This window comes from Triturus cristatus, chromosome 5_1 (genome assembly GCF_964204655.1).
Source record: "Triturus cristatus chromosome 5_1, aTriCri1.1, whole genome shotgun sequence".
In the NCBI taxonomy this organism is placed as follows: Eukaryota; Metazoa; Chordata; class Amphibia; order Caudata; family Salamandridae; genus Triturus; species Triturus cristatus.
The window spans coordinates 920,623,123-920,647,486 of record NC_140587.1 but is presented as its reverse complement, the minus strand read 5'-3'; the positions used below and the strand labels follow the sequence as shown (position 1 = coordinate 920,647,486).

The following is a 24,364-nucleotide window of genomic DNA, read 5'->3' as shown; positions in this document are numbered from 1 at the left end:
TCTTCGGCAAGCTGTCCTAGCGCTAGCCTAGGCCCCCAAACCGAATTGACTCAGTGGTGAAGACAACACCTGTCTCTGATTCCTGCATTCCGCCCCTCGTGCCATCTAGACGCACAAAAGGCCATATACCCAACCAATGGTCCTGGCAAAATAAAGAAATGCTGGCTTGCTTAACACCCTAAATTGAGTACTGCACACCTTTCTATACACTCTAGTTTGCACCTAAGCCTTTTTACCTACATCCTGCTTGCTCGAGCCCCTCTCAAGGTCCAGCAAACCTGTCCATGCCCCCTCTAACATGGGTAGGCAGCTTGCCTACATCCAGCTGATACCTAGGCCTCGCCCCGGTCCAGCAAACCAGTCCAAGGCCACCTTAGTTTTCTAACACCCTTATTGACAACCGCAAACCAGTATAAACAACTACTCCAGCTGGCACATAGTTGCACAATAACACTGCACCCCATCAAACCCCTGGTGCTTCACGGTGTGCCTTTGGAATGCTCCAAGTTTGCCCGCACATGATACCTTAACCTATCTCCCGGCCACTCCCCGGGGAGGTTGCGTACGGCTGTACCTTATAAAACCTTGGGATTCCCATAGTCTCCCCCCCCCCCCCCGCCTGATGCGTTCCGTTGCTGATTGCCCATAGCTAGCTTCAGAGATCACACGGTTCCTGGCACGTCAGGGTAGAGGGCAATGAGGGCGCCCAGTGGGCGAGGTGAGGTATATGTACCTCACCCACCCACCCCCTCTAGCCGGAAGTGATGCAGCACGCCAGACCCTTGAGGGTCCTAACCACTGGGAGGCTGCCTCTTGTGGCACTAAGGCGGCCGCCCTCTTAGCGGGTCTCCTTCGTGGACCCCGGGCAGCCGGCATTAGCGCACCAAGCCTGCAGGAGCAGTCGCGCAGGCCACACACCATCTGTTTCAGGGACAGCACTTGTGTTGTGATTACTGAGACTATGCATAACAATATCCTAACGATGTGTTTCAGTGTGGTGATGCGTTCGTCTAACGCCTAATGCGTGGTACTTGGCAGTACTGCTGGTAAGAGTCTGAGTTGATGATTTACAACCTCCATCCCCACATTAGCAGAGATCTGAGACAAAGCGTTTCTTTAACACCATTCCCCCTAGCCTGTACTCCACCTGTCACGAGAGTCTCCCGTCCAAGTCTCGCTGGAGGGACCGTTTATTACAAAGAATTTCTGTTTTAATTGTGACGTAACAGTCAATTAGCTTGCCTGCCTCAACATCTGTTATTCATCTCGCCGTCCTCCTGACTACTTTTGCGACTTAGGGCGAAGAATGTGCGGACATGTAGACACTTAAGCAAAACATTTTACACCTGTAAAGCACCCACGATATTGTACTTTTGTTAGCTCTGCCCTGCCTGTGTATAAATAACAATTCTGTGCAGCGCTGTGAAACCCTAATTAATCTTAGTTGGGCTGTACTTAAATTTGAAGAGATGTTTATTTTTCAGCAGCCAGATATGCTCTTAGAACAACACTCCCAATTTCCGAATCTTAAACACGTTCATGGTTGTGTCTTTCACGTTTCTGACTCACTGCCTCGCCTTAGCTCGAGGCGGCATTAAAAAAAAAAAAAAAAAAAAAAAAGTTTTCTTAACAAAATGCTCGGTTACTCTGGAAACGGACCGGTTTAAAACAAAAACGCAGCCTAGTGGACTACATTGTTAACCCTGGCTTCGGCTAGTTTCATTGTCCACTTTTCAGGAGGGAAGGGCCTTGTGCAAAAAAAATGTGAAGTCTTTCATTCGAAGACCGTGTTAGGTGAGTTGATTGTTTACCGTGAGTAAGAGAAGCATTCTGCCTCTACACGTCATTCCAGACGCCAGCCTGCTGTCACTTGTTCTTTGTTTGAAGCCTTTGTGGAATAAAGTCATGTAAGAGGACCTCCGACTGATAGGGTTTCAGAGCGATCTATGGGCAAGGCACAAGGAAAGCCGCCTTTTCTCCGTAAGATATGCACTTTTGTGACCCACAGAGGACCTGCTGGTAACTGTAGTCCAGATCCCACATTGGTGGATGAATGTAGCTGGAGAGGCGCATCTTCTCTTGCTTTCTTTCGATCCTTGAATATAAGGCCCTGTGTAAAGCAGGTGCTGGAGAAATGACCAGGAGCTGCCTGGTATCTTGTGATGGGCTGCTGTTCTGGAATTGAGCCACCGTTTCACAAGTTCGATCCAATAATTCCGCATGAAATGGCCTACTCTTTGTCAATTTTAGGATTACAGACCTCACTAAGAGTCCAGTGGAAAACTGGGTGTAGAACAGGCTATCCAACTGAGCTGAACAGGGTTTCCTCTGCTCCTGACCGATGTTGGCATGGTACCTTCGGAGGGTGCAGCATACTAGACCTTATTGCGACATTGGACTCTAATGCGTGATGGTGGAGTATTATGTCAGATCCCCAAGTAAGATGAGAAGGTCGGGGCAGAGGAGATTAGTGTCCTTTGCTTAGAGACTAACTTAATTTGAGGAAGATCATCCGCCGCCCCCCCCCCCCCCCCTCCTACAGGAAGTCCTCCCGGTTGGGAAAGGAGGGACGTTTGTCTACCACGGCCCTTGTGGTAGGAAGGGTGAATCTTTACGTCAATGTGAGCCCTCCGTGCAAAAGCAACCATTCCAACCCTCCTTTTCCCAACTGAATAGTATGGCAGCCTGTCCCCTTTTTATTTTTCCCTTATTGGTTTACAAACTGTGAGGATACTTGGATAACGCCACCCACAGTTTCAGCTTATTGTCTTTTTAGCACTTCACGAGCAGGAGGTGCCCTTTGATGAACTTGGGTGGCCTGAATCCTGAGTAGCGCCTTGAGACCCTCACGGGTGAGTAGCGCACTCTATAAATGGTTTGATACCAAGGGCTTAGTTTGTTTGTTTTATGACAAACTGCTCCAAGCTCAGTAAATGGCACACTTACGCCTGCTTTTTGTGTATTCTGCAAACCCCCGCTTTTCGGGATAGGGATTAAAGTAGATTTTTGGAGACGCTGTGCTCTTGCACGTTTATCATAATGCTTCCTACTCGCATGACGATTTGCAACGCAAGGAATGATATGAAAGAATCCTATGAAAATAAGTAATAGGCACTGTGATACTTGGCCTTCCCAGTGTGCTGGAGTTTCATATAAAAAAAAATGTGGTTCAGACCAACAAAACTGATCGAAGCAATTGAATGTGGAAAACATGCCGTCTATATATCAGTGGGATCTGGATTTTTAATTAGGTTGACGCAGGTAGATCACTGCACAGGAGAATAGCACAGTTAGTAAAGAGTTGCATAAGATTTGGGAGCAGATTCATTAATCTAGGCACCCAGGTCTGCACATATGGCTTGCCCACGGCATAATCTTTTAGAATTGCAGGCTTCTCAATGCAGTTTTTCAGAGGTTAGGACATTTATTCACCCTTCTACAAGCTGTCTGATTACAAAAGGCCTATTGTGGGCATACAGCCCGCCCATTGCTTACTGTTCATTAGCTGGCTTACTGTTACTCATTTGCTTACCTCTAATTCAAGAGATTTCCTTGTCCCAGCTGGTCCATCTTGTTTGTCTTTCCCCTGAAGCATAACCTCGTTACCGCCTCCGATTGGCTGGCTCCTGCCCTTCCATTGCTTATTTTAAGGGAACTACTTTTTCTTTTTGCTTAAGCACTCCATGAGATGTGTTTTTCAGCTCCCCCTCTTGTGCTTCTACCCACCTACCAAAAAACTCCTAATGAATACTACCATAGAATTACATGATGGAACCAGACTGAGCCACAGTTATTCCCCATTCTTGCTTGCAATTAGAATTGATATTTTTACGAAAATCTCTGGAGTGAGTGGCGGAAGTAGTCTGAAAGCACCATATTGTGACAACCTTATGCTTATTTTACAAGTCCACAGGATGCTGATTTCGATCTATCCATTGTACTCCATGCATTTAATTAGAGAGTTGGAGTCTTTCTCTTGCGTGCTCTTTCTCCTCCCTCCTGGCAAAATTAAAAATGTATCTATTTCGCAATTTGCTCACCTTGATGGGTCTACCTCACATGAAATCGCATAAGCACCACATTGCTAAGTGACTATTTTTCCTAAAACGTTAGCTAATGTTTATTTTTCATATTTAAAAACAGTATCTTTTACTTGAATAACTTTTCATTATCTTTTTAATTGCAGGAAGATGTCCGAGTTTGATGTAAGTACCCAGTATTATTTCTCTCCGATATCCAGGTCATTCTATGTATACATTATTTTGAACAATTTAGCATGTGAAGTGTTGCAGAATGTTTTGCTTTAACTTGTCAAAGCTAGTGTTTACTGCAAGATTGCTTTAAAAAATAAAATAAAATCTCAGTGTGATGCCTTTTCAGGGATTTAGTGAAGTCGAATATTTCAATACAATTGTCTGGGTTTTTTTATTCAGCACTTTTAGGAGCACTTAGGCACTCTGTGTAACTCTTATTGACACTATGGGTCAGGGGCACGTAGACCATTTCATCGTATATCAGACCGGTCTTCTAAATCCTTAATACAAGATGAAAGGTTATAACTATAGCCTATTTAACAGGTTCTGATTCGACATCTTACGTGGAATATAATGGTAATTTTCAAGATTCAGATATGGTTTATATATACCTAGCACTTTAACAACTCTCGCTTATGAGAACATTTATTACAAGGTCAAAAATATATGCATTCAAGCAAGTAATAAAAGATTGTGAATTTGACTTTTTACTATGAAGTGGCCGAATTTTAAATCAAGAGGTATTAACTTTAACGATTTTTGAACTTCTATATTTATCAATGTTTTATGTCAAATCCTTTGAAACTCATTTCAAGTTTTGCAACATTCCAAATGTATTTGCACTTCTAAGCTATGGAAAGTTTTGTACTTGCCTAATCTTTTTAGCATAATGACCACGAAAGTCTGTTGTCCATGACTATACCGGTTTTCGATTACGTGATGGATGCTGCACTTCAAAAGTTAGAGCTGATGTGTGCCTCGTTATGTGAACAAGCCCAACAAGGTGGGCGGAACGCGTCCTCGTGCCATTTTATCCCTAATCAATTTTGAACAGCACAAAGTGGAGTCAGTGTCCCCGTTTCCTGTGAAGCAGCACGGTGGGGATTCTTGATTAGCATTTATGCGTGTGTGTGTGTGTGTGTGTGTGTGTGTGTGTGTGTGTATATATATATATATATATATATATATATATATATATATATATGATATAGATATAATTATTATTGACTGTGCTATGTGAAAATCAAGCTGCAGCACACTTAAAATGGTGAAGCACATTTAATCGGTCAAGTGATGTATTTGTCTATGGCCTTTCTCCAACCTGAATGTGATGCAACATGGAAAAGCTATTGATTCTTGTATCCTTAAGCCCACCAGGGATTATCTGATCACATGTACGAAGTAAACCTCATTAAATAAAATCATAGCCCCTGTTAAAAATTACTACTTCTTATTTATTTTGCATTTTAATGACACACACATTTATTTTCAGGTTAAGCAAAAATAAGTAACAATCGGATATAAATGGACATATTTACTTACTAGGCTGAAATTCGGATAATCTGAAATAAATATACCTTAAGTAGCGGCCATCAGAAATTGTGAAGGTTGAAATTGTGACCTAAAACCGATTAAGTGCGTCTTTGTTGAGTTAAGATTTGTGGCTTATGAATAATGGTGGGGTAAGAAAGTATAAACATTCTTGGATTCTCTTTTGGCTGGAGTAGTGGACAATGCACAGGGTGTTCAACTTGATCCTTTCCGTGTCTCTAATGAAGGCAAGCGAGGAGCGTTTTTTGTGCTGATTGGATGTGCTCCCGTCACAAAGCTTCTGGCGGTCTGGCCACCTGGTTTTGCCATCTTTGAATCCCTGTGTATGTAGCATTGCAGTAATTGAGGTATCCCATGGCCAATGCTCTTGTGAGTTCACTAGATAGGCTATTTGCAGAAGAGGAAGAATTTGTGAGAGAAAGAAAAGCAGGACGTTTCGCCTCATATGAGAGGTTTGCATCAAAGGTAATTCCCGGGCTTCTATCTTTTGGTTAAGTAGATGTCAGAGCTTTGTTCATGGAGAAGAAGCCTTTTCATCCAGTGGAAAACGTGCTCTATCTATAAGGTAATGTTAGCCCGGGTTTATTGACTTGGGTATTATCGTTATACTTTTGGGAAGTCACCTGATACTGCTTGAGGAATCTTGTCAGAGGGCGTATTGTGATGTTGTAGAGGAGGCAGGAAAGCGGTGTATCCCTGTCGCATGCTGCATGGGACCAGTCATGAATAAATTTCATTCGATTGTGATCCAATCCTCCCTTTTCAAACACTTGGAAAAAATAAAAACAAAGTCAAGACCTATTTAATCATGCCTTCCTTATTTTTCCAGCTTTCCTAGGAGAATTCCTTAGTCCACCGTTGATAATGTTGAAGATTTCGAGGAATGTTATGGCTGATGTTTTTGTTGTTTACCCATGGACAGGAGGAAAGTTTGTCCGCTGTGGCTGAGGTGGAATTCCACTCCCCTCCTGGGTCTGATTCCTGGCACTGGGTATTTTTAATGAAATGATTCTGTTCCATATATTGTCATGGTTGCCTCCTAGATTTAGTTCCCAGGATTGTGTTGGGTAAGATAAATTAGAGATTGGTCTGTGGTTTCTTAAATCTTTGAGTCCACTTATGGATTTTTCTGGAGTAGTATAATGGTTGTGTGTTTTGAAAGGCAAAGGCACACTGTTTGAAAGAGTGGCATGTGTCCTCCATAGGTGTGGTAATTGTTTGATGCATGTGGCTCTGCACAATTCAATGGGTAAGTTCCAAAGCTTTTATCCTGGTGGCCTGTTTCGGTACGCCTCTTTGAGGAGTTTGCAAGGATGGCGGTGTCTTGTGTGCCTCATACTGAGGAGCCGCACTTGTGAGGCCTTTGACTAGTGCCTTTTGTGCCCCAGCTTGTTGCTGGTTCATTTTACCTCTGCTGGTTTCCTGTTGAACCATTTGTTCGTTGAATATGATCTTTTGAACAGACACCTGTCACCCTCTCCATTTTGGTTCACACGTCAAAGCTGATATGGTGCTTATTTTTTTTCCAGTTGTCCAGTGGCTGACCTGTGCACCTGAAAGATAAGATTCTATTCCAAGCATTGTAAATTGACCTGGTGGTGTCTTGTTTCTGTTCACATACATATGCAATTTGAAAATGTGTACTGTTAGAACTGGGGGTTTCTAGTTGGCAGAGGTAGGTACCTTTGACCAAATAGGGACCCTTGCTTCTAAGTCAGGGAAAGGGGATTACACTACTGGATAACCCCTGCTCACCCCATTGGTAGCTTGGCACGAGCAGACAGACTCCTCTCGGAGGCAGTGTGTTAAGCATTTGCGAACACATACAGTGAAAACACTACAGATGGACACCACACAGGTCGTATTAGTATTCTTTATATAGACTTATCACAAGACCATAAACGACAAAAATCCACAGTACTGTACTCAATAAGAATTCTTCAAGATGGTAGAAATAGTTTAAAAATAGGTTCTTCACTTCAAAGCAGTTTTTAGAAACTTATAACCCCAACGGGAGTTATCACGACGTCAAGGTCAAAGAAATCCCAAAGTATGGCGCATACCACGAGGTGAGCGGCGTCTGGCCCGGAGTCAAAACAGGCCCACAAAGAACAGTACCTTGGAAAAGCAAAAACAAAGACCGCTCACGGTATCGGGAAGGTGCGGCGTAGTTGGCGCGTCGTCTGTTCCTTGCTTCGGGGGGAGATGATGCATTGGGACCTGGATGCTTGCGCAGGCAGGGAAGGCGTCAGTTCCTGACCGGAGAGGAGGTGACGTCACGATGGCGCCGAAACCACGGTTCCGTACGATGTCGATGGATTCTTGACTACCCACGTCAACGATCGGCTCCGCGATGTCTGCTTCGGAGTCGCTGCGGCACAGCAGCAGGTGTAGGGCCGGCGTCGGAGCAGCGCTCACGGCTATGGCAGGCTTATGATGTCATTCACTGATGTCGATGTGGCACGGCGGCCGGCGTGGGGTCTACGTTGCAAGTCGGAGCAGCGCTCACGGCTTCGGTGCAGATGACTGCGTCGTTCGCCGGCGTCTGTGTTGCAAAATTCCCTCTGTAGCAACTAGAACAGCAAGTCCCAGATGCAGGTAAACCGAAGGGGTGTAGTCTGGTATCCCTGAGACTTCAGCCAGGAGGCAAGCTCAAATCAAGCCCTTGGAGTAATATTCTGCAAGATGATGAAAGTTCTTTTAAAAGTTCCTTCTCTCCTTGGCAATGAAGAAAGCACTGCAGGCCCACCCAGCAACACAGCACACTCGCAGGGGGCAGTCCAACTCCTACAGCTTCCTTGGTTCTTCTCCTTGGCAGAGGTTCGTCTTGTTCCCAGAAGTGATCTGAAGTCTTGGGGTCTGGGTCCCCATATTTATACTACTATTCTCTTTGTTCTCTGAAGGCAGAGAGGCCTGGGCCTAGTCCAAACCAGTTCTGGTCAGTCCTGGAGCACTTTGTTGACAAGACTCCTTTCCTTTCACAGAGTAGGCCAGGGACATCAGACGCACCACAGGAGGTTGAGCCAGCATTGTGGAGCGAAGGCACAGCCCTATTCAGGTCCCAGGTGCCACTCCTCCCACTCACCTACAGGCTGATCTCTCTTATCCGCCCTGTGCTGACTCACCCTGTCTCCTGTAATCCCCCAGACCCTGTCACTCACAAAACCAGACACACAATACACAACCTAGCAGAGGCAGGCTTGGATAGTTAGGCACTTTCTCAAAGTGGTATTTTCAAACACAGAATGTTAAAACCAACTTCACTAATAGATGTATTTTATCATTCTGTGTTCAAGCATACTAAACTCTAATCACTACTTAGTTCCCTGAGTCAGTTAGGATTATAAGATGTTATAATCAAACTGATCATTCTGGCCTATGGGGAACAGGTAGCCTTGCAATAGTGAAACGAAAATGGCTGTAATTCACTATTAGGACGTGCCATACACCAGGGCATGTCCTACCTTATACTTACAATGCACCCTGCACTTGGGCCTACCATAGGGGTGACTAATATGCAGAAAACTGAAGATTTTCGGACTGGCAAGTGGGTGCACTTGCCAAGTCGACATGGCAGTCAGACTGCACACCGGCTCTGCAATGGCATGCCTGAGACACACTTTACAAGCTGCTTCTGTGGATGGCACAACCAGTGCTGCAAGCCCACCAGCAGCATTTGATTTACAAGCCCTGGGCACACATGGTGCACTCTACTAGGGTCTGACAAGTAAATCAAATAACCCAATCATGGAGTCACTAATCAATACATCAATTTAACATAGGGAGAACTTGCACTGTGGCACTGAACAGCAGTGGCACAGTGCCCAAAGCATCTAAAACCAGCAAAGAGATCAAAAACCCAGGAGGCAATCAGAAAAAATGGAAGGGAGACTCACGCCAATGGTACCAGGTCTAATCTGTACTATGAAAATTCAAAAAAACGTAAAGTGTCCTTCATATCTGGTACTGTTGAAAGGTCATGTTCTGCCCACTTTGATTGATTGATTGATGTACTTATAAAGCGCAACTATCACCCTACGGGTATCTTGGCGCTTGCATTGGGAACCCGTCCTGGTTTTTCCCTGTAAGATAACCCGTACTGGGCATCCCCAAGGTGAAAGCCAGGCATCCCGCCGCGGGGGGCCGTTGTGGAGATTAAGCAGGCTTGTTGCCCAGAGCTGCATAGTGTGAACTCGTGCTTAGAGTGGGTACCAAAGCGAGAATTATCGAGTCCGTGGACGATTGGGCTCTGGACCCTGCCGCGTCGGGAATCGAACCCAGGTCCTGGGTCTGATCTCTGCTTCAGGGTATGCCTCCTCTAACCAGTGAGCTACACTTCTCCACACATCTTGGTTCCTGTACACCTGGTAAATTTGGATCTCACCAACTCCAGTACATACATTGCCTATTTCTCCTGCCACAGTAGAACTGTTCTTGTGCCTCGTTCCAACTTCTTAGAGCTGGGTACAGGCTATATTTTGTATAGGAGTAAAAATTCAAATATGGGCCTAACCTGTCATATCCAGAAATAATTGTGTGTACTGGGAACATTAGCGGAAGGAAGCCCAGTTTCAAAGGAATAACAACTGCAGGTCCCTCCGCATTGACCATATTAGTTCAGTGTACTGCTGTCAGACCTCCTTCAGGGAAACATGAGGAAAGCAGAGGCTACTGGGCAACAACCCTGGGGGCAGGGATTGTTTGCCTGTGATATTTCAGGGACCGGCCTACATTGGCTTTGCAAACCCCCTCAGCACTTCATTCTCAGTGGTAGCGACAGTGAGCAGTCAGTCTTCTCAGCCAAGTAGGTAGTGTGGGGATTCATCAAGCCATGAACACAATAGTCAGCCATTAGCTTAATAAATGATTGTCCAACCTAGAGCTTATCTTTTAGAAAAGAAAGTACTTTAATGCACCCAAACCATATGCTACATCCTACAATATATAGCCACGAATCAACTTGTGCAGGGCCACTGACTCGGGACTTAGTCTACTACTTACCCCCACGCCTGGATTATTACTGAAAGCAATATCAGTTTTGCCTTTAGGTTTAGCTTTTTCCTTCCGTTAGTTTTTGTGAATGCCATTTTTTTTGTATTTCTTCTTTTTTTACTCTCATTAATGATCGTGTGTGTATCAGTCATTCAACTATCTTCCTACTCGATTGTTCAGTGTTTGTCTGCCCTGGTATATCCCAAACCATGAATCAGATTTTTCACTCATAAGGCCATATTGCGTCAATGACTGGGGCGCTGTGCGTGTTTACACCCGCTTTCTGCTCTTGCTTACTTGAGAAGAGGCACCAGACATTTATGCTGTTCTTATGTAGTATCCAGTTGTGCAGATGCACATGTATCGCCAACACAATGTAAAGGGGGCATTCTCATACTTGCAATGGATTTGGCTACATGGAAATAAAGGAGAGATTTTGCCTGTGTTTTATTAGACGCGGAGGAACAGACAAAATGCCTTCATGGGAGGAGGGGGGAGTTTAACATCCACTTGAGAGCACACCTATATTATCCTTTCAGGATGCATGAAAGATACTAAGGGCCACCCCACAGGAAGCTGCAGCCATTGACCCACCTCCACAGAGGTTTCATGGTGTGTGCGAACAGTGAAACACTAAATTCCAGTTTGAATTGCTGCCTAGTGTCTAAATCATTAGCTCTATCCAGCACAAGCCCTAGACTGAGAACAATGCTTCCATAAAAAAAAATATATATATATAATAATTGGACCTGCGCTCCTGTTTGAACTGGGCGAATCCAATTTAGTGTGTTGACTAGTCGTCATAATTCTGACCCCACCCCCCCCCCACCCCTGCATGTGGTTCTGTAATATGGTCCCTGGTCTCCACGCAACAGTTCTTCCTTTCCATATCCTCGGTCTTGTGGCAGAGTACTCCCTCTGAGTCTACCAACTATCCAATGAAAAGGAAAGTCTTCTGCCACGTCAGGCGGAGCTCTAACCTCAATATATTGCACCACTGCAAGGCAATCAGTTGTTTTTAAATAATCTCTACTAGTTAACTCCTGTGTCCTCGATCATAAGTGGTCTTTCAACTCACTTTTGCAAACAGGATAGCATCTCTTAAAATCATCTGTGGATATGAGTTGTGGTGTGTGTGTGTGTGTGTGTTTTTAAAAAATTTTTTTTAATTAAATGACGGTCATTGAATCTTTCATTGAAATCACTACACTGAGCCAGATTTTTCAATACCTGAAATGGGTTTTCATTGGAAGAAAAGATCGGGCAGAAGAAAATTGTAAAAACTGCATTGTTTTTCAATGAAACGTCTGCAGTAACAATTTTGCATATCTTGCTAAAATGTTTTTATAGAAATGCCTTGAAACTTAACCATCGGCATAGCCCAAATACTGTCTCTACTCTAACCCAAACATCGTGCCTAGCAATTCGTCTGATCTAGGCTTAATCCTAATCAATATTATGAGCCTAGCCGTGCGTTTGAACCTCTGCCTGGTTCTAGCCTTGCCTTTACCCAAAACCAACAGGCTACAGTTAAGACCTTTCACTGATCTTGAATTCTTGATCCTTCACTTTGTCTTAATATATTTAAGTATTTCTTTGAAATATGTCCTTGTTTTATCATTTCAAGAAGGTTATTACATTTATAAGAAGTAAACACAACCAAGTAAAGTGACATATAAGAAGTAAGGAGGAATAATCTAGTATCTTAAAAACACAAACTGAAAACAAAAAGGTACAAAATGGAGAAGAGCAGTAGTATAGTGCCGGGTGCAAAGCATTGCACTGTTTGGGGCCAAACATCACATTAGCCCATTGATTTTCATGAAGCAAGAGTGCAGCTTAAACACATACTTCAATATTCTCTGGGTCATTCTGTAGCCTAAGACCGAGATATGTATTCCAATTCGCTCTTAACATAAGACAAAAAGTCGGTTCTAGTATTGTGGTGAAGATATTCAATGCGATAGTATAAAATTGATGGAGGACAACTATATTGCCCAGTACTAAGATTGACAGTGAAATTTGGTTAACCATGATGAGTTTACTCACAGCTTAAGAAAAAGTAAGTGGAGCTTTAATCAAGGATATGAGTTTGTCTTGGCCCAAGTAAGACCTCAGATTTCACCTAAATACATTACCTAGTTGGGGTAGGATTGAATTTAAAAAAACAATGGCAAGTTCTATAGTGAATTCCTTGACCAGCATGATCCCAGGCAGTGTGAGATTTCCTCATCTGTCTAAACCGGGCTACATTAACATTGCTATGGCAAGGCAAGAAAGCTAAATCTCTTTCAGTATTAACCACCAGAGTAAATGTAGGGAAGCGTATTGCACACTTATGTGGCTACCAAACAGCCTTTCTTTGCCGACACGTGAGCCGATGGGTTTGAACTAATCACCCAAATCTATTGAGCTGGCTACAGGTTGAAAAATGTCTTGTTTCATATTTAATTTCCCTCTAAACAGAAACCGCCCCCCCCCCCCCCACTTGCTAAGTATATTATTAGACACAGCACAGACCTTGAAATAGCTAGGTGCGAAGCTCACTATAAAATTAAGAAAAACATTAAAGTGTCTGTTTGGGGAAATATAATAGATTTAGGGCTACATCTATCAAAATTGAGAATACCTAATTGTGAATTCTTGATAATCGCAATTAGGTCATCGCAATTTACAATGTATGAAACTCAAGTTTCAGATAGCGATTGCTAGCGGTTCGCAAATCGCTCTACCTCATTAATGTTAATGAGGTAGATCGCAATTTGTTAACCCCTATGAATCGCAAAAATCACTGGGATGGTAGCCTGCTGAGGTCCGCAGACCACCATGTCCGTGATTGCTTTAAAGCCGGGAGTGAACTCTACGTTTTTTAAAATACTTGATTGTGTGTTTTTAACTAAAGACCTACTCACCCCTGCTCTTGAACAGCGTTCTCAGCGCTGCAACGATTCCTTCATCGCCATCACAGAGGGCGAGGCGCGTCCTTAGACACGCCCCCTCAGCTGGCCACGCCCCCGTGACGCCCTCCCTCTTAGGTATAATTCATGTGCCTCGCCAGGAAGCGCAGCGGACGGGCGCAGCGGGCGCGCCGTCTGCGCGCCGAAGGCGCGCCAAAGGCAAGCCCGTCTGGGCCCGTCCGGGCCTGGACCGGGCCCAGGGCCTGTCCCCCTGTCCATGCTGCTGATTCCGCACGTATGTGCTGGACCAACTCCCAGCTCCACTCTCTTAATCCTTCCCTCTGCGCGGCCACTACCCCCTGCAAACCTATCCATCTTGAATCAGCTCCATTTCATTGCTCTCAATGCAACTTCACTCTCCCGCCCTCCCTTTCCCATTCGCTACCTTATCCCATGCCGCAGCTCTCAACCCCTAATCATCGGACGCTGAAAGCAGGCTTAGTCAACTGTCGGTCTCTCCCCCGTCATGCCAACGACATCTGGTTGTTGATTTCCTCCGAGGAGTGGGACATTTTATTCCTCACTGAGTCTTGGATGACTGACTCCTCCTCTCCGGACATCTATTTAGCCATTCCATCAGGCTATGACATAAAATGTGTTAATCGTGCAGGGGGAAAATCGGGAGGCGGATTAGCAATCCTCTTTAAATCTTATTTTCAGCTGACCATTACCAAACTTACCAACATTGGTATCATTGAAGCCCTCTATTTCTCAGTATCCGATTCCGCAGCTGTTATTCTTGCTGGATCTCTAGTCTATAACCCCCCCTCGGCGGCTTCTCTTTCTCTTACCGCTCTCACTCACCAGTTAGCTGATCTAGCCTTGAAACATCAATACTTTTTAGCTTTAGGTGATTTTAACCTTCATGTCGATAATTCCCTCTGCTCAAAAGCGAATAATTTACTGGAAATCATGGACAGCCTTAATTTTACTCAACTTGTCACTGGTCCTACTCATGTGGCGGGTCACACCCTGGACCTTATTTTCGCTAATTTCCCCACTATCACCGTCTCCCCCTCCCTTCCTCTTACCTGGTCCGATCATTACCTTATCCCTTTTTTTTTGGCCTTAGACCGTAAATCTATCCCTCCTGTGCCCAGGAAAGAGCTGGGAAGGAAGTGGCACAAAGTCACTTGCGCTTCCCTGGACCCGATCTTTCATTTCCAGACGGACCATCTATCCCCGGATATCGACTCTAATATCGCCAGGCTCAACTCCGCCCTCATCAACGCTATTGACCACATTGCCCCCCAGAAACTCATCACTTCCACTAGATCCCGTCCTTCCGCTCCCTGGTTCTCCACCTCCCTCCGCGAGGAAAAAAGTAGCTGTAAAGCACTTGAACGGAAGTGGAGACTAAATTACGATCTTGAAGCTAAGCTTGCCTATAAGGCGGCCTTGAAAAAATTTCTCAAACATAAAAAAACAGCCATGAAAGATCACTTCTCGCTCCAAATTACCAAAGCCAAAAACTCTTCAAAAACTCTCTTCTCCATCGTTAAAGATTTCATTACCCCTCCGGCCAGGACCACTCAGGTCGCAGCTAGCCAGAAACTATGTGAAGGACTCTCGGACTTTTTCCTCGATAAGATCAATAAACTCTGTGTTCCCTTCCCTAAAGGGCCAATGCCTCGGCCTCCTTCTACCGATCCCCCTACCTCTCCGTCCCTCCTTGCCTTCAATAAACTTGCCCAGGAGGATGCTATCAGACTACTCATTCATTGCAAGTCTGGTGCACCCTCTGACCCCGTTCCGGCCAAAATTATGGGTGAACTGGCCCCCCTGCTAGCCGACCCTTTCCTCTCCGTCTGGAATGCCTCTCTGCACCATGGCTTTTTCCCTACCACCTGGAAGGAAGCCTTGGTGATCCCTATTCTAAAAAAGGCAGATGCCGATCCCACTGTTTTCACCAACTACCGCCCTATTTCCCTCCTCCCCAAACCTGCTAAGGTTTTGGAAAAAGCCGTGCAGTTGCAACTCTCGGAGTATTTGGAGAACAACCTACTACTGCACGACTCTCAATCTGGATTTCGGGCGGGATACAGTACGGAGACGGCTCTGCTGGAGGTCTCGGAGACCATTCGGGAGTGCGTGGACAGAGGCGAGGAGGCCATGTTGGTCCTCCTCGACCTGTCCGCGGCATTCGATACGGTATCCCACTCCATCCTCCTTGACCGACTACGGCATATGGGCATTGGCGGCACTGCCATCAGTTGGATCGAGTCCTTCCTCTCTGGAAGAAGTCAAAGGGTGCTGTTGCGACCTTTCAGATCGGAGGAAAAACCCTTATCTTGCGGTGTGCCACAGGGCTCGGCCCTCAGCCCTCTGTTTTTCAACATATATCTTGCCCCACTGGCCGGCGTGGTGGAGTCCTACGGAGTCAGGGTGGTCTCTTATGCTGATGATACTCAGCTAGTGTTCTCCTTTAGAGGCCACTCTGACTCCGCGTTCTCTAACTTCCGCCGGTGCCTTAACAACATCAGTGATTGGATGTCTGAAAACCATCTAAGACTCAACGCAGACAAAACAGAGGTGCTGTTTTTTAACCAGAAAAATTCCATCCCCTCCTCCTGGTGGTGGCCCACGGCACTCGTTCCCGCTCCCTTTCCCGTCCATTCAGCCCGTAACCTGGGCTTCCATTTCAATGACTCCTTATCATGTAAGACTCAGATTCAAAAAGTGACCTCTGCCTGCTTCCTGAAGCTACGCATGATCAGGAAAATCCTCCCCTACCTCCCTTTGGATTCCCGCCGGACAGTTACCCACGCTCTCATCACGTCCCACCTGGACTATGCTAATAGCCTCTATGCCGGAGCTCCCCAATACCTGATTGACCGGCTGCAGATTGTCCAGAATGCGGCGGCGAGGCTGATTGGCAATATTTCTTATCGTCAGTCAGTTGCCGCATATCGTAAGGAACTGCACTGGCTACCTGTGGCCAGCCGTATTCAGTTTAAGATCCTCACTCTGACTCACCGAGCCATTAATGATCGCGGACCAAACTACCTAAAAAAACGAGTTTCAATATCCCGGTCCATCAGATCTCTGAGATCCAATGACCTACGCCTTCTGATCTCTCCCCGCTTTAGACTATCTAGAATGGGTGGCAGAGGATTCAGTGTCATTGCTGCAAAACTATGGAACTCCCTGCCAGTCGATCTCAGATTCTGCCCTTCCGAATCTATCTTCCGGGCCAGACTCAAAACCTGGCTCTTTTCCAGACTCTGATTTATCATGCCACTTCCCCTGTTGCTCCTTCTCTCCCCTCTAAGACTCAGGTTCTAGCGCCGGGACACCCCTTCGGGGGTAGCTGTGCGCTTTATAAGCTACATAAATAAATAAATAAAGTAAAGCAATTTTTGTTTTTGTTTTTTGTAAAGCAGACCGTTTTCCTTAAAGGAAAATGATGGGTTACAAAAAGTAAAATAAAGTTTTTCTTCATTTTTTTTTTTTTTTTTAAGAAAAGGCAGTGGTCCGTGGGACCGCTGACTGCTCTTAAACGCTGTAACAAACCTTCACAAAGGAGGACCTTCCCATTTGCAAATTGGTTACCACCCACTTCAAGTAGGTGGTAAAATGCTAATGTTTTGTGACTGCATTTCGGTCACAAAACATTCCTACATGGCCATGCGATTCGATATTAGGAAGGGACGCCCTAAACACGCCCCGTCCTAATGAATCACAAACCCATTTTGCGATTCGGTAACAGGTTAGCGAATTGCAAAATAGGGTCTGCTGCATCTGAAAAGCATTTTTTGCGTTTGCAAACGAGCCGAACGAATCGGCCCATTTGCAAAGACAAAAATGCAGTTGCCTCTAAAATCCTAGGATCTCTGTTGCTGGTAAAATTCGTCAAGGATGACATCTTCCTTGTCTAAGACATAGTCAAACTGGACTCTCCTCTGTTGTATTTTGAAATTTGAAATCTTTGTAACTTATTTTAGAAGTCTGCAATTTTTTTAAGTAATTATTTCAAGGATGGAAAATTGTCAGATAAGTGCTTGCTTTAGATGAGAAACGTGCCATTCTGGGCCACATAGCTTCAAAGATGTATACCAGCACCAAAAGTCTACGTGGACCCTGATAGTAAAATCCTAATTGGACGAAGCAGCATGTTTAAGGAGCCGACCTCCTTTGTCACAATTTATGTTGGGACTTAAAAGTAGTCAGCATGATAAGAGATGTGTACCCCCATCTAGAGTGCCCAACTGCACTGTTGTCTGGATCCCTGATACTCACTTTGTTTTGGTCATAGGCAAATAAGGATCCTGTATATGCGCCATGACATAGGAAGAGGGGAGCGTTAGGAGCAAGGCCCAGGGGGGGAGCCCTATCATGAGGACTCCCTGTGCACGGAATCCGCTCTTGTACCGATCGGGCTGTAGCCCATGTGATTGATTGTTTCAACGACTCCTGTGGCGGCCGCAACAAACAACGGGTGGAGGGAGCGCAGGGGGAGGGGGTAGCGAAAGGGAGCACACGTTTGGGAGGGGTGTTAGATATTTTTTAATTTAAAAAACGAACCTGAAGCCGACAGCCGCCTCCCTAGTCACACTTCCTCTTCTCTTCCTGGCAGCCCCTGCGACAGACTCCCATCCAATCTCTGTGCTGCTCTCCTAGGAGAGCAATGCAGAGATTGGCCTGAGCAGGCTGAAAAGATGCTCTACTCAGGCCAGGGAGTCTGTGGGGGTTTCTCCAGCCCGGCTGTTCAATGCAGCTGGGCTGGAGAAACCTAAGTGTGCATGTGTGTTTGAGACGGCCTGAGACGACCGGCCAAACGCACATGGGCAGGAGTGCACATAACACTCCTCCTCCCGTGCTCCACCCCTCCCTGCACAAGCTGGCTCCGAGCTGTCACATGAAAAATAAAACTATGCTAGAACATAGTTTTATTTTTCATTTGCTGCCTCTGAGCCAAGCAGTGGGGCAATGGTCCTCCCCATTGTGGGGGAGACTCCCCTGCCAGTGAACCCCCCCCCCCCACACACACCCAAAGAAGCTTTGATGGCTTGCCCAATGCTCCCTAACAGTCTGGTGCAGAAGGGGTGCTTGGTCCAGTTGAGCAGGGTCCATAGACATCTGGGGTATAAGGTCTCCGCCAAAACCGGCTGGGTGTAGTAGCCTCATGCTTGTCCAATGGCCCTATGAAAGAGGTTCTAACATTTGGCCCCTCGTCTGGGTCTTCCCCTTCGTCTACAGAATGACCCCATTCTTGGGGAAAAACCTTCATATAATCACAAACATTACTAGGCACCTTCTAGACTTAAAAAGCTTGGCATTCTACCCACTGATACATGTTAGAAACGCGTTTTCTGTGGATAAAATGGATAAAATCTTAGGATACACATTTCTTGTTACTGTGCTATGAGGACACTTCCATGTTTGCGGTTGCTAAAAATAATGTTGCTGTATAATTTAATTTAAATCAAGTGCTATAGGGAAACTATTAAAGATAGTATCTTGCCTCAGGATTGTTGCATTTATTATTTTCCTTTTTCATTTTACTGTATGATTGGTCTGAGTTATGCTTTGAATTTCTTTCTTGAATACTGTGACCATATGTTCTGCAAACTAAGCTGCCTGTCTAAATTGCCAACACACTATTCTGCACTGTAATTATTACTTGAGCTTTCACTCGTGGTTGCACAGTGAGGATCGGGTCCTTGGGAAGAATGCTGCTCAATCCATTAACAAATGCAGTCTTAAAACCTGACGTCACAAGGGAACCTGCTCTGGGTAGACATGCCCCCATGCGTGGCGTTTTAGATGTGTGTTCTTTGTAGTCACATGAATGGTACTATTCATGGGTCACCACTATGCCACCGAGGTTTGTGTGAAAACATTTCTAGCTACAAAAAAAGACCAATGTTGGGGACACAGGTGAGAGTGAATGCTTCTAACGAGGATGATTACCTTCGTTCCATTTATGCCTACCCGAAACTTTGGTGAAAGCTATTCCATATCACTTGGCCTGCTTTTTCAAGGTTTTTTGTTTTTTTGTTTTCCAGTTATCCGATGCAGTGCCTGGAGGAGCAGCACCTACTGTGCAAGGGTCTAACCCACAGCAACCTCCTAACTGGTCTCCAAATCCTTGGGGGCAGTACCCAGGAGCCGGGCAGCCATACCCGGGGGCACCTGGAGCCGGGCAGCCATACCCGGGGGCACCTGGAGCCGGGCAGCCATACCCGGGGGCACCTGGAGCCGGGCAGCCATACCCAGGGGCACCTGGAGCCGGGCAGCCATACCCAGGGGCACCTGGTGATGGAAGCCAATTCCCTGGAGCGCCTGGTGGCGGGATGGCATTCCCTCTTTTTCCTGGTGCAGGACAGACTTTCCCGGGATTTTCTGGTCCTACACCAGCACCAACTGGACCAAGTGCCCCTCAGCCAGGTGTTCCAGGTGGGCCTGCGCCACAGTCTGGGCCTGCAGCACCACTGGTAAGTGAACAATATGAAGTGCCATTAAAACTGCACATTTGTGATCTTGTTAAACAGATTGTGTTTTTTTTTGTGTTTTTTTTTTTTTTTTTTTTTTTCATTTTTTTTATTGCACGTTTTAACCAATAGTTTTATTTATCATGAATTGGAAAACGTTGGGGTACATGGAATTAGCAATTGTTAGGCTTCTTTCTCACTATCTTCCACATTCTAAATGAGCAGGGAAAAAGGCATAATGTTTAGCAAATCTACTATGCCTGGCTATTTTATGAGAGGAAGGGCTTGTTTATTGATTGGTGAGTTGTTTGTCATCGTAACTATGGGTTAGTGGATAAATGTGAGAAAGTGTCAACGAATGGATCAATGAACGAATGAGTAACCCGAGTGCAAGGATAGATGAGTGAGTGAACTTATGGATAAATAAATGGGCGAGTACATGAATGGTAGAATAAGTGACTGCATGGATTACCGTGTTTTTAACGGTTGTGTGAGGGCATCAAAGGAGGCAGGTAGCTTACATCGCTCTTTTTTTTTTTTTTTTAACTGACCGAGCCCTCAGACCGTAGTTGATCATTTTATACAAATGAGAACTACCAATATTATGACAATGCAAGCAGCACTTTGAGAGGGACACCATCTTGCCAAGAATTCCCCCACTATGTCATAATGCTCAGATCTGAAGCAGTCTAGTTCTTTCAGCATGTAGGCTGTGCGACTGTAGAGCTCCACTCCCTGCATTTAGCAGGCACAGTTCAGACGGTTGCCCAGTTCCAGGCAGGAGTACGGAATGGAGAGCCGCTGCAGGAGTTGGAGGGCTGTGGCAGACCAGATACTGTTGTCTTGTATTAGTGATGAGCTCAAAGTACATTAGGAAGCTGGTGCCTGCAGGAAGCATTTAGAGCGAGTGACAAAAGACCAGCCTTGATGGCATCTACCCCAAATCTGTGCGCTAAAGAAAAACTTGGAAGCTCCTTCACCCCTACCCCTTTCTTTCAAAACTGGCCGCTGCTCTATTGGTAGCGGGGGACGGGCAACCGACTAACTTTGGTGGGCACTTCACTATAGTAAATAATAAAGTTGATGCACTGGAGGGTGCAGAAACACTAGCAACTCCTGTGCCATGTGGAGAGCAGTGATGGCACTGCAACCTCTCCACACCGAGAGGACTGTGAGATGCCCTCCACTGACATTTTCACCAAATTGCAGGTAGTTTGCAGCTTAGCTGCTCCTACATCTCCCATTGCATTGGAGTAGAGCTTCAACCCAACTGCCCAAACTTTGCATTAAAGCATCCTATCTAATTATTTCCCAAGCTGTAATGTGAATGATGCACAACATAGGCATGTTTTGTTATAATTGTGACCTAGTTCAAGCGGAGAATAAACTGATGACGTCTCGGCGTCTCATCAGAAAAAGAAAATCTCTATTTTGTTTCACTGATTCTTCTGGTGGTGAGTGTGGTGTTGTGAGGGCAATTCTGCTCGGGCAAGAGTCTGGGAGTAAATGGACAGCTGGGAAAGAGAGAGCAGCTGATATTTATGCGCTTCACCAACTGTGTTCATGGTGTCTTTCGGATGGGACTAGTAGACCCCATTTGACTAAATACACCAGAGGTGCCTACTGAAATTTGTGCTACCAACACCCCTGAAAGGGCCTCAAGGATGTTTGGGTAATTGAAGAGTCCTGACCTTGACTGACACTTGGGTCGGCCAGTCGTGCGTCCAACAATACTGAGCGGACCTATTCCATTTTACCCAGGTGTTTATCAATCGAGTTTAATTGATCGAAAATGAAGTGCAGTTTCGCCTCTACAAGATGGCTGATCTTCTCACAAAGATTACGAGAGCACTCTGTGGGACCTACAGCCCGTCTCCTGTTGGCAGGATCTGTGAAGTGGAGTCGGCCTCAAGTGACCTCTGCTTCTGCTCTTGTTTACTACACTTTACAGTGGACCAATGCCAGAAGACCACACAACAGCCTCTGAACTAACATTCTCCTCATTGTGTAGCTTCATCCTATTTCCTGGCACAGTATCAGCTGAAGAAGCAATATTCTGCACCTAGAACGTTAACACACTCTGCAGGGCGAGACCCGGAAGGGCCCCTAGGCTGTGTGCGGGAAGCAATAAGTGGCTCTCTGACAGTCTAATTTATTTAGAAATCAAAACGCCCACGACGTGCTGATATGCCATTGCTGGCAGTATGACCGTTTGTCTTGAGTTGGTTTGGTCCGTTCTTCCATCTTCCAAATTTGTAGTAACAAACCAGAGAACAGTATTTAACTTTTCAGAATAGATTTATTATCGGAACTGACAAACCAGCAAAAATCTAAGGATGGAACGGCTTAAGGGCCAGCCACGGTAAAAGAAGACCCTGTCAATGACACATACTTTAGAGCAAACAAATTAAGCCAGAAGAGTAGAAATAAAAGTACCTGGCTTGTAGAGTGCTTTTCAGAAAAACCAAGAAGGGTGGTGGGGATGGCCCAACCCAGCCTCTTCCTGGAGATGATAGGGGAAAATGGGCCCCACCCTAGGCCCAAGCTTTGCCTGGGAGCAGGCCGCACGTGTCGTGCACAGCCGAGGGATGAATCTGGCTTTATGCGCCTGTTAAGAGGGTCCCACCTCCATCACCTTCTCCTGCAGGTCTAGAAAGCACAGATGCATACTGGGACTTGCAGTCACCAGGGAGAAAGTCACCTGCGCCCCCTAGTACTTGCTTTTGCTGCAATTGTGCTGCCGTAAAGTAGGGTTGCAGGTCTAAAATGACAGAATCCCAGTAGTAATGTCTTTGTGCTCTTCTTATCATATGTTTTTAACATATGCACTAGCTTGCTACATGCAGTAATCACACACTACATATGTAATCCTTTCTGCTCTGGGAACCTGCAGTTGCTGCCTCCAGGTCCTTCCACCCCAGTGACAGATATTATGTTTCCTTCGTCCTCCCTCTAGAAGTCCTTGTAGATCTTCCTTCCTCCAGGCCTTCCCTGCTCTCTTTGCTAAAAAATGAAGAGTAGCAATGAAACCCAGCGAACTCCCAACAACAAAAGTTTAGCCCAGGAGAGAGCAACACAAACTTAGTAATTACAATCAAAATATCAGATTCATCTTTTACCTTAAGGAATCCGGTGTATAAACATATGTTGGTCAATCTAAGTCTTCTTTCTTGGCATACAGTTGCAATGTCTTAGGAGGGTGGCTTGGGTAAATGATCATGGTTTTTTTATTTCTGTGCATTAAAGCATATGTTTTTCCTTGTTTTTGTTTTTTAGAACTTGAATTGTTTGATATGCATGCAATGAAAGTTTTTTAAATCTACTGAAATCGACCAAACTATTTGTGATTTACTTCCCACTTACATTTTACACTTGATCACATTTATTTCTAGCCATTCAGCGTAGTTCGTCTGCTGAAGCAACGATTGTATTTGCCAGTGCTTAATTTACAAACAAATAAACAGAACCAGTGCAGGGGCTCAACGTTTTCCACTGCATAAGGCCCGAGATGCCAAATACCAAGGCTGCCTAGTCTTGATTCCACCACTCTGACTTTTCTTCCACCACTCTTTCTCTCTCTTGCTCTGGGTTTATCACTGATGATGAAAAAGAAGCCCTGGTTCCAAAAGTAAGTGCCCACCACCTACACAAATTAAGCACTGGTATTTTTGCAACTTGGACAGCTAATATTCTATAATAGTTAAACAAGTGATCACAGTTCTGTGATATTAAGAAATAGGGTAACTTGAGTTCATGGTTGATAAGGCTGACGGCAAATGTCTAAATTACTTACCGGTAAGGGCATTACTCTACGTCCTGTTTCCTCTCTTAGAGCCATTACATTTGAGGCCGTCCTGCCGCCACATATGCCAACCCCATGTAGAGGTTGACTTTGGCAGTGAGGGCCGGAACCATCACTAACACCACTGTCAAACACCCTGCCTAAAGGAAACTCAGAATACAACGCTCCCAACTCCCTTAATCGCCTGGCTGTGTTAATCAACACCATAAAGACGGTCTTAAGTGTGAAGAACTGCAACTCTACCTCCTCTTAAAGTTCAAAGGGAGATGACCTCAAAGCCTCCAAGACCACTGTCAAATCCCAGGAAAGGGCTAACCTAACTGACCTGGGACAGGAACTGGACTGACCCTTTAAGAGACGTGACCGCAAACCGTCCTCATCCAGCAAACTCACAGAAGTAGGATCTAACCCCCTTCACAGCACACCCTTGGAAAAAGAACCATCAATGCCTATTATAGGAACACTGAGTCGACCATTTCCTAGAAGCCTGCAAGATAGCCAACAAAGCATCCAAAACACCCTGACTCTCAATCCCCCTCCTTTCAACTTCCAGACCGTCGAATGGAGACTCCACCCTCAATTTGGGAAGTCCAG

General features: G+C 45.4%; 1 protein-coding gene across 1 annotated transcript in view; it reads left to right on the top strand.

Annotated features, from left to right (window-relative positions):
• LOC146831609 (galectin-3-like) overlaps nt 1–24,364 on the top strand; it is a 75,257-nt gene that overhangs the window by 24,309 nt on the left and 26,584 nt on the right. Inside the window, exons 2-3 of the mRNA XM_085605959.1 lie at nt 4,187–4,205; nt 19,543–19,971. Of these exons, the coding sequence (XP_085462085.1) occupies nt 4,191–4,205; nt 19,543–19,971 (444 nt within the window). The 5' untranslated portion in view covers nt 4,187–4,190. The remainder of the gene's footprint in view (nt 1–4,186; nt 4,206–19,542; nt 19,972–24,364) is intronic.